Source organism: Aureococcus anophagefferens (assembly GCF_000186865.1).
Source record: "Aureococcus anophagefferens unplaced genomic scaffold AURANscaffold_10, whole genome shotgun sequence".
Taxonomy (NCBI): Eukaryota; class Pelagophyceae; order Pelagomonadales; family Pelagomonadaceae; genus Aureococcus; species Aureococcus anophagefferens.
Window position 1 is genome coordinate 169454 of NW_008705570.1, and position 9901 is coordinate 179354.

The 9901-nt window shown below is 72.0% G+C and overlaps 4 protein-coding genes across 4 annotated transcripts in view; 2 read left to right on the forward strand and 2 right to left on the reverse strand.

The window, feature by feature from the left end:
- Nucleotides 1–59: 59 nt before the first annotated feature.
- AURANDRAFT_71677 (hypothetical protein) lies at nucleotides 60–3174 on the forward strand (the record flags this gene model as incomplete). The annotated part of the gene is made up of 2 exons (XM_009038957.1): nucleotides 60–982; nucleotides 1755–3174. 2 exons carry the CDS (start codon nucleotides 60–62, stop codon nucleotides 3172–3174), a joined length of 2343 nt encoding a protein of 780 aa, XP_009037205.1.
- A 1566-nt stretch (nucleotides 3175–4740) lies between these two features.
- AURANDRAFT_64352 (hypothetical protein) lies at nucleotides 4741–7288 on the reverse strand (the record flags this gene model as incomplete). Its single annotated transcript, XM_009039221.1, has 2 exons — nucleotides 4741–5934; nucleotides 6341–7288. The coding sequence occupies 2 exons, from the start codon at nucleotides 7286–7288 to the stop codon at nucleotides 4741–4743; spliced, it is 2142 nt and encodes a 713-aa protein (XP_009037469.1).
- Nucleotides 7289–7911: 623 nt separating this feature from the next.
- AURANDRAFT_27097 (hypothetical protein) lies at nucleotides 7912–8361 on the forward strand (the record flags this gene model as incomplete). Its single annotated transcript, XM_009038958.1, has 1 exon — nucleotides 7912–8361. The coding sequence occupies one exon, from the start codon at nucleotides 7912–7914 to the stop codon at nucleotides 8359–8361; it is 450 nt and encodes a 149-aa protein (XP_009037206.1).
- An 86-nt stretch (nucleotides 8362–8447) lies between these two features.
- The window catches only part of AURANDRAFT_64353 (hypothetical protein), a gene marked incomplete at both ends in the record, with an annotated part of 5294 nt that continues 3840 nt past the window's right edge, over nucleotides 8448–9901 (reverse strand). Inside the window, one exon of the mRNA XM_009039220.1 lies at nucleotides 8448–9851. Within this exon, the coding sequence (XP_009037468.1) occupies nucleotides 8448–9851 (1404 nt within the window). The remainder of the gene's footprint in view (nucleotides 9852–9901) is intronic.

Here is a 9901-nt window from a genome sequence, read left to right on the forward strand (position 1 = left end):
GAGGAGGTCAGTCCTTGCGGCAATTTTAGCCGCGGCGGAGCTGGGCAAACTCAAGCATGATGGCTCGCGTGGCGCTTGCTCTGCTGTGCGCGCTGGTACCGCTGAACGCCTTCGTGGCACCCGCCGCACGAAAAGCGCACGTCGTCCTCCGCGCCGAGCCCGAGGTGCCCATCCCCCCGAAGCCCGGCAAGTCCATCTCCGCCGCGCAGAAGAGCAAGCTGCTCCAGGAGGCGCAGACGCCCTGGCGCACGGTGCGCACCTTCTTCTACGGCGCCTTCGGCCTCAGCGCGACCGTGGGCGGCATCACGGCGCTCGCGCAGACGGCGGCGAGCGTCGCGGGCCAGCCCGACGCGCTGCCCCTGTCGCAGTGCGGCGTGAACGTGCTCGTCGACGCGGGCGTCGTCGCCGCGTGCCTCTACGGCAACTCGGTCGACAACGGCGAGGCCGCGGACATCACGGTGGCCGACGAGACGGCGCCGCTGGCCGACGACGTCGCCGAGGCCCGCCGGGACGCGGTCGCGAAGCTCCGCGTCGACGTCGGCCTCGGCGACCTGAAGCGGTCCGCGGCGGTGCGGACGCTCCAGCGCGACGCGGGCCAGGCCGTCGTCGTGCTCGGCGGGCCCCGCGCCGCCGTCGACGACGCGCTCCTCGACGCGCTCATCCAGCGCAACGCGTTCGCGCGCGCGGAGTGCGTCGTCGTGCCCGTGCGCTTGGACGACGGCGCCGGCGCCGCGCCGGCGACGAACGCCCTCACGGTCGACGAGGCGCCCTTCGTCGCGCTGCCCAACGCCGACGACGCCGCGGCCTGGCGGTCCTACCTCGAGGACGAGCTCGCGACGGCCGCGGACCAGGGCGCGGACACGTCCGCGGGCGTCGTCGTCGCGCTGAGGCGCGACGGCACCGTGGCGAGCCGCAACGTCGGCAAGCCCCCCTGGCCCCAGCTCATCGCCGCCATCGACGCCAAGGCGGAGGTCGCCGCGAAGTAGGGCCGCTAAGGGGTTCGTCTACGCTTACCTACGCGGCCGCGAGGAGCGCGGCGCGGTCCTCGGCCGGCGGCGGCCGCCGCCGGGCGACGGCGACGCGCCGGCAGCAGAGCTGGACGGGGTCGCTGATCTCGCCGACGAGCCAGTAGACGCAGAGCAGGACGACGGCGAGGCACGCGCTCGGCCCGCGCCGGCTCAGCGTCGGATGCCGCCGGTGCCAGTGCGCGGGCATGATGGACCAGATCGCGAGGTAGATGAGCGACGTCGGTAGCGCGACGACGACGGCGAGGGTCGACGGCCGCCGCTCGATGAGCTGGCAGACCTGGTCGAGCGGGTCGGGCGCGACGTCGACGTATTCGACGTACGTCGGCGGCCCGACGGGCGTCGTCGGCGACGTCGGCGGCGCCGGCGGCGGCGGCGGCGCCGGCGGCGCCGCCTCCTTTTGCATTTGCTTCGCCGCGGCGTGCAAGTCCGCGGCTGGACGGCTCCGGCGGCGCATGCCCGTCGACTCCAACGGCGCGGCCGACGCCATCGGATCTCGACGCTGTGGTTTACCGCACTGATGTCGCTCCAACCGCCCTCGCACAAAGGATTGACGAAACGCTGCCGTGTAAACGACGAAGACCGGCGCCGCAGAGCTGCCCGTTCGGCAAACGCTCTCCCGAGGAGCTGCCCCGCGGCCCCAGATAAAAAAAAACTTCACTTCAAGTTCAAGTTGAGCAGCCCCAAATTGTCCGCTGTTCCGTGCTTTGTCGATGCGTGCATTCTAAGCGGCCACGCGACGATGGACGGGGGCCGGCCGAACCACGAGGACTGGATCTCGGGCCAGGCGAGCGCGCCGGCCCGCGGCGCGCCGAGCATGGAGGAGTCCATGCGGCGGTCCGTGGCCATGCGCGTCGAGCGCGCGCGCATCGTCGAGAAGGCCAACGTCGAGGCGGGGAAGCGCGAGATCGGCGAGGCGCGCAAGGCGAAGCGGCGCGCGTCCCGCGCGTCGCGGGACGAGAAGCCGCGGGAGGACCCGAAGCTCGAGGTGCTGCTCGTGGGCTGCCGCGGTCTGCCGAAGATGGACATGCTGCTCGGCAAGTGCGACGCGTACGTCGTCGTCGCCGTGGGCGACGAGACGCGCAAGTCGAAGACGGTCATCCGGAGCTACAACCCCGTCTTCAACGAGCGCCTCGTCTTCTCCGTGCCGCCCCTCGTCGACAGAGTGGCGCTCACGATCTACGACTACGACATGATCGGGTCCGACGAGCTCGTCGGGAACGTCGAGGAGCCCCTCGTGACGGCCAACGCCCGGGCGAACGAGCTCCTCCGGCGCGACATCGCCCACGCGACGGCGCGGCGCAAGCACGGCAACGGCTGCGTCAAGTTCAAGCTCAGGTGGCTCGAGGCGGACGGCGCCGGCGGCGACGCCGCGCCGGCGCCGGCGGAGCCGCGGCCCAACGCGACGCGCCGGCGGTCCTTCGACGGCGCCGTCGGCGGCCGGCGCGGCTCCGTCGGCGGCGGCCGGCGGCGGTCCGTCGGCGGGCGGAGCCTCGGGTCGCTCGGCGAGAGGCCGCCGGCGCCCGCGGAGGCCCTGCCGGCGCTGCCCAAGTGGCGCTGCCAGCGCTGCGCCTACGACGACAACGACCCGGCGGCGGACACCTGCGAGGCCTGCGAGCTGAGCAAGGACGCGCCGCGCCGCCGGGGGCGCCGGCTCTCGTTCCAGGGCCTCAAGGAGGCGCTCGGCCTCGCGGCGCCGCCGCCCGAGGAGACGTACGCCGCGGCCGGCGGCGAGGGCGGCGCCGCCGCGGCGGCCGCGGCGGCCCCGGCCCCGGCGCCCGCCGCCGCGCCCATGCGCCGGAGCAGCGACATGCTCGAGAAGTTCGCGCGCACAAAAGAGGAGCAAGAGAACGCCGCGAAGCAGGCCGAGACGGACCTCTTCGCGCTCGCCAACGAGGGCTCGGACAAGCGCGAGAAGCGCATCCGCGCCGCGCGGCGGTCCAAGGAGCGCGTCGAGACCGGCCTCGACCCGGACGCCTTCGGCGACGACGTCGTCGACGCCATCGAGGTCAAGAAGGCCAAGATCAAGGCCGGCGCCGCCGCGGGCTGGAAGGCCGCGCGCCGCGCGAGCGCGGGGGCCATCCTCGCCGTCACGAGCCTCGCCGGCGACATCAAGGACGCCGCCTGGAAGGACGACCCCCTCATGTAGGGCTCCGCCGTGTACTGTTCCCCAACCCCGTTTTTTTGTTGCGGACATTGGAAGATCAGGACATCGGACACGTCTCCGCACACCCCGGAGAGCGGTGGAGTTGGTCCGAGTTGGCCAAGTCGGCCATGCGGCGGTCGATGCTCGTGAGCAGGTCGACGATCTTGGTGGTTTGGTCTGTCGTGGCCTTGAGCTGTGCTTCGAGTTGTGTCAGCCGCGCGTCGTGCTCGGCTCGCTCCTCCGAAAATCCTTGCTGCAGCCGCACGAGCTCCTCAAACCGTGCCAGTTGCGCGAGGCCGTTGTCTGCCGCCGAAGCCACCACGTGTCGGTGCTGCTGCTGTTCGTCGAGCATTTGCTCTTGGACCCTCGCCATGTCGTCGACTTTGGCCGTGAGCGTACGCACGCTGTCCGGCGACCTCTGCCGCTCGCGCTCCTGCCGGCGCTGCTCGTCGAGGTTGCGGTCGAGGACCGCTTCCTTTTGGAGTCGGACCAGTTCCTGCACTTGCGCAGCTAAGTCGACGAAGCGTTGGTCAACCGCCGCCGCCCGGAGGCCCGCCGACTCGGAGCCGGTGGTCCCAGTCGGTCTCTTCCGCAGCTCGGCGAGCACTTCCTCCTGGACCCGAAGCAACTTATCAGTCGGACCCTCGACCGTACTGCGACTACAGGCGATACTCATTGGAGTGATGGCAAAGAATTAGAGAATGCCGGGCATACGCTGGGCGGAGTCTTCCAGCGCGCTTCAGCTCCAGCCTCACATAAAAAACGAAGGTTAATTGTCACAATAGATTTTGGAGTATGGCCGCGGCTGCCCCGCGCCGCGCCTTCGCGGCCGTCGCCGTCGCGGTGCTCTGCGCCGTGGCCGCGACGGTCCTCCGACGACGAGCGCGCAACTCCACGACGCTCCTGTGGACGGGATCCGTCCACTCCCTCGCCGGCCTGGGCGGCGGCGCCGCGCCGGCCAAGGCCGCGGACGCGTCGAACCCCTGCATCAGCCGGAGCGAGGGCGCCGTCATGGGCGGCTGCGACGTCATCGCGTACGCGGGCCTCGCGAACGCGAGCAGCGACGGCCGCGCGGCGCCGAACTGCACGCTGGGGCTCGAGGAGTACACCGAAACCTACGCCGGCTTCGCGTTCCGCTTCGCCACCGCGGACCACCAGGCGGCCTTCGCCGCGGACCCGGCGCGCTACGCGCCGGCCTACGGCGGCTTCTGCGGCTACGGCATGTGCTGCGAGGACTGGTGGACGCCGGGCGACATGGAGGCCGACGTGAACCCGAACGTCTGGGTCTACGTCGACGGCCGCCTCCTCTCCTTCCGCGGCCACGAGCCCATGGAGGCGTTCCTCGCCAACAAGTCGGCCAACCTCGCCGCGGCCGACGCGCGATGGGAGGGCTGGGCCGAGACCTACGGCACGCCCGTCTTCAACACGCTCTGCACGCACTACGGATACTAAATTTTTGTTGTTGTGACGATCGCGTCGCAAGCGCGGCGCCGAGGACCCGCGACGGCGGCGGCGGCGGCGTCGCCGCCGCGCTACAAGAAGCGGCCTAAATTAGTACGGCGCGTCCCCCTATTGCTGGTCGACCATGACGAAGTCGCGGTCGTCCTGGAGCTGGAGGTCCTGGAGGGGCACGGCCGTGTAGGAGTTGAGCTCCGTCTCGAGGCCGCGGAGGTAGGCGTCCTGCTCCGTCGCCGCCTGCTCCGTCGCCGCGGCGTCGGGCTCCGCGTCGCCGGCGCCGCCGCCGCCGCCGCCGTCGGGCTCGGGCGCGCGGAGCCCGCGGGACCGCGGCGACGCGCCGCCCGTGCGGCTCCGGGGCCGCGCCGGCGCGCCGGGCTTGGGCGGCGTCGCCGCGTCGGGCCGCGTCGGGTAGAGCGTGTTCTTGTCGAAGAGCACGACGGGCGCCTTCGGCGGCGACGGCTTCGGCGGCGACCGGCCGCTCTTGCGGCCCGGGCGGCACTCTTCGAAGGCGGCCTCGAAGAGCTTGACGCGCGGCAGGTTCGAGTCGATCTCCGCCTCGGGCGGCACGGTGTTCACACCGCACGGCCGCGTCGCGGCCCGCAGCCGCGCGCGGACGACCTTGGCGGCCTCGGCCGCGTCCGTCGCTTTGAGGGCGTCGATGGCCAGCGCGGCGACGCGCCGGGCCTCGCGCAGCGCGCCGGGGCCGTCGGGCCCGCCGAGCGCGCGCGCCGTCGCGTACGACTCCAGCGCCTTCTTGCGGAGGCCGGGCCCGCGCGCGCCGCGCGCCATGACCTCCTGCTGCACGGCCAGGTTGAAGTAGGCCGCGGCGCAGCGCGCCGGGTCCGTCTCCTCGGCCGTGAGGAGGATCGCCGCCTCCGCGAGCTTGAGCGCGCGGTCGTGGTGCCGGAGGTGGCTCAGCACCGCGGTCAGATTCATGCACGTCGTCGCGAGGGAGCCGTCGTTGCCGTCGTGCAGGTTCAACGCCAGGGCCCGCTCGAGGTAGCGCAGCGCCGTGTGCGGGTGGCCGCAGGCCATCGCGTAGACCGCCTGGCTGTTGTCGATCGCCGCCGTCAGTTGCCCGCGCGCGCGCTCCGAGATGGCCTCGTTGCCGTGGACGAGGCGCCGCGCCGTGCGCAGCGACTCCCGGGCGCGCTCCTTGTCGCCGGCGGCGAGGAATTCCTGCGTCTTCGCCCCGAGGCCCGCGACGCTGCTCTCGAGGTCCGGCGTCGTCGGCGTCACGAGCTGGTCCAGGGGCGACGGCAGCCGCGCGTAGCCGCCCTCGACGGGCACGAAGTAGGCCCCGTCCTGGAAGATCATGCCCTCGACGTCCGGGGGCGCCATGCCCTCCATCTCTTACCTTGGCATCAGCGGCCGCCGCATGCCGCCCCGACTTGGGCAGTCGTTTCCGACCATGATGTTTCCGTCAACATTGACAACAATCTGCGGCCGCTCGAGCTCGAGCTCCTACTTGAGCTCCTTCGCCCAATCTAAGTCCCAATCTCGACCCCGAGTACTCCCACCCCGCCCCGCGGACCTCGGGGATTCGTGTGCGGGCTTAGTTGAAGCAGAGGGCCTTGCCCCGGAACTGGCCCCGGAGGCGCGTCGTGTCGGCGAGGGCCATGGCCTTGCGCTTCTTGGTCATGGCGGCCTCGAGGCCCGCGCGGTCGGCGCGCGGCATCTTGATCGCGTCGTCGAGGCCGAGGCGCCCGACGGCGACGCGGCCCCGGAGCGCCGCCGACAGGGACAGCACGGCGCCGAGGATGGCCGCGGGCGACCGCACGCCCGCGTACTTGACGCAGGACCGCTTGAGGCGCTCCGCGTTGTAGACCGCGAACGCCAAGGCGTCGTCCTTGCCCGCGTGGGCCTCGAGCGTCGCGACGCCGAGGCGCGTCGGCTCCGGGCCCAGGGCGTCGAGCGCCGCGAGCGTGTGGCTGCGGCGGTAGGGCGCGAAGAGCGGGGACCGCTTCTTGAGCGCGTCGAAGAGAAAGTCGTCCTCGAGGACGACGTGGCGGAGCACGGACGAGTGCTTCTTCGCGCTGTTGGGGCTCAGGGGCTTCGGGCTCGCGCCGCGGGCGCAGCGCGCCGCGAAGCGCATGGCGCACTGGCGCAGGTCGTCGACGGACAGCAGGCCGCCGGCGACGAGGTCGCGGACGCACGGGTCGCGGCAGAGCTTGTCGAGCGCCGCGCGCGCGGGCGCGGGCTTCTGCGGCCGGGCGCCCGAGCCCCGCGCGGCGTCGGCCGCCTCGTCGAGCTGGGCCTCGCGGCGAATGGCGAAGAGCTCGCGGCCCGCGGCGTCGCAGCGCATCGTCGCCGCGACGTCCGAGCGGTTCGCCGGCGCGCCGAAGGCGAGCAGCGGGTCGCCGGCGCAGGGTCCCGCGAGCTTGGGCGCCCAGAGGTCCGGCGCGGCGGCGACCGCGAAGCCGCCGCGGTGCGTGGCGGCGAGCCGCGCCAGCGACGCCGGGTCGAGCCAGCCGCACGCCTCGCGGAGCAGCACGCGCGGCGCGGCCGCGAGCGCGCCGTTGCAGCTCGCGGTCGCGTCGAGCAGCTCGCGCGCCGGCGGCGTCGACCACTGGCTCGCGCTCGCGTCCGTGCGCTTCCAGTAGTAGCGGCCCACGCGGCTCCGGCTCTCGACGCGCACCCACATTTTCGCGGCGGACATGCTCTGCGGTGGAACTTTTTTGCACGAGGTGGTCTGCTGGGATGTGATAGCAATTGCGATGCAACGATATTGCAATGCAATGGCGTAGACGTGGCGTACGGCGTGCCAACGACGGGTGGATTTTGAGAGACACGACGTTGGTTGCTCAATTTTGGGAGAGCACACTTGAGGCAAATTAGAAATGGCCGGGGGTCTTCATCGACCTCAATTCAAAACAAACGCCGATACAGCCCCGAAAAACGAAAAACGAATGGAACGTCGAAGAGGGGCCCGGTGGACGCCGGGGGAGTCCCGCCCGACGACGTGTGCCCTGCGAGCGTGAGGATCGCGTACCGCAAAATCCAATTTCAAATCACCTCCTTCATCAGACGATCAAGAGCCGCGTGCTCGCCTGCGAAAGGGCGCCGCTTGCGGCCACGAGGGCCGGAAGCCAGCGTAGCCAGAGGCAGTTGAGAGCGCCTGACTGTGGGCACTCGCTTTGAGGCGCGGTGCGACGCGCATAAGCATGTCGACAAAGGTTAACGTTGCAGCTCTTCGGCCTGTTGTCGATGAGCAAATTGGCCTGTATTAGACGCGCCTGCTGAGCTAGAATTTGGCCTGTTCTTAGACGCAACGACGCAACGATGCGCGCACCACCTCTCGTCCTCCTCTGCCTCGCCGGCGTCGCGAGCTTCCAGCCCGCTCACTTTCGAAAGCACGGCAACACGCGGCTGGCGTCGACGGCGGACATCGACCCGGTCAAGTACGACAAGGCCTTAAACGGCATGACGAAATTCAGCAACCAGTACATCAAGCGCACGGGCACTTCCTACTGCTCGGAGCCCTCGGTGCCCGCCTTCGTGATCCGCGGGCTCGCCGAGCACAAGGTGACGCTCGGCGCGCCGCTCTGCCCGTGCCGCCACTACGAGGACAAGGCCGCGGAGGTGAAGAAGGGCTATTGGAACTGCCCCTGCGTGCCCATGCGGGAAGAGAAGAAGTGCCACTGCATGCTCTTCCTCACGGACGACAACGAGTTCGCGGGCGACAGCAAGGAGCTGGCCGTGGACGACGTCCGCCGCCTGACGGAGAGCTAGTAACGCGGTGACCTTGAGCGAGCTACTGCTCCTTTACTCTTGGGGGGGGCGGGGTGGGGGGGTGGGGGGGGTCACAGGGGCGCACATCAGGCGGCCTGGTTCTCCTTGGCCGCGACGCCGGCGAAGGAGACCTTCCGCGCGACGGCGGGGGACTTCCTCGCCGCGGCCGCGGCGCGCTGGGCGCGCGTGAGGGGCCGCTTCGCCGGCTCGGGGCTCGGCGCGGCGAGCGCGGCGTTGTTCGCGTCGCGCTCCGCGCGGAGCGCGGCGAGCTGCTCCTGGACGGTGGGCCCCATCTTGGGCGGCGGCACGTAGGTGTCGAGGGTCACGGTGAGGTCCGCGGCCTCGTCGTCGTGGAGCGCGAAGCCGTGCTCGGAGACGGGCGTCGACGGCGGCGGCGCGGGCGACCGGGGCTTGCGCGCGGACGCGACGTACGGCGTCCGGCCGAGCTCCGCGCGCGCGACGGAGGCCTCGAGGCGCGTGATGTCGAACTTGGCGTCCGTGAGCTCGACCTTGAGCTTGTCGACGGCGCACTTGGCGTCGTGCGCGTCGCGCTCGGAGACGGCCGCGGCCATCGTCTTCTCCTGGAGCCGCGCCTCGAGGCTCTGGACCTTGGACGCGTAGAGCCGGAGCTGGTCGTGGTCGGCGAGGCCCGCGGCCGCGGCCTCCTCGGCGAGCTTGCCGTTGAGGGTCCGGCTCAGGCCCTCGTACTCCTTGCGGAGCTTCTCGAACGCGGCCTCGAGCGTCTTGTTCGACCGGTCGCCGCCGCCGCCCGGCGAGTCGCGGCTCGCCTGGAGGAACTTCTTCTCGCGCTCGAGCTTGTTGATCTGGGCCGTCGCCGCGTTGAGCTGCATGTCCTTCTGCTTGAGGTACTGCTTGCCGTAGGCGATCTGCGACTCGAGCGTCGACATCGCCGCGCGGCTCGCGGCCTTCTCGTCGTCGACGGCCGCGGCGAGCGCGGCCTTCTCCGCCACCCAGGCCTCGGCGGCCTCGGCGGCGGCGGACCCGACGGCGCGCCGCTCGCGGTCCGCGGCGTCGGCGAGCGCCGCGTCGAGCGCCGCGCGCGCGGACTCGACGTCGCGCGCGCGCGCGGCCTCGAGCGCGGCCTCGAGCGCGGACCGCTCCTCGAGGAGCGCCGCCTGGCGCTCGACCTCGCGCGCCGCCGCGTCGCCCCGCGCGGCCTCGGCGCTCCGCTCCGCGAGGTCGCGCTCGAGCGCGTCGCGGTCGCGCGCGGCCGACGCCTCGGCCGCGGCGACGCGCGCGTCCGCGTCGCGGCGCCAGTCGGCCTCGCGGTCCGCGAGCTCGCCGTCGAACTTGGCCGCCTGGAGCTCGAGCTGGGCCGCGAGGCCCTCGGCGCCCGCGCGCTGCGCCTTGGCGACGTCGTCGGCCGCCGCGAGGCGCTCGCGCATGACGGCCTGCTCGAGCGCGGCCTCGTGGTCCGACGCGATGGCCGCGAGGGCGCCCGCGTGGGCCGACGCGAGCGACTCGAGGGCCTGCTTCTTGCCGTCGTCGAGGCGGCTCCGCTCGGCGTCCGCGGCGAGCG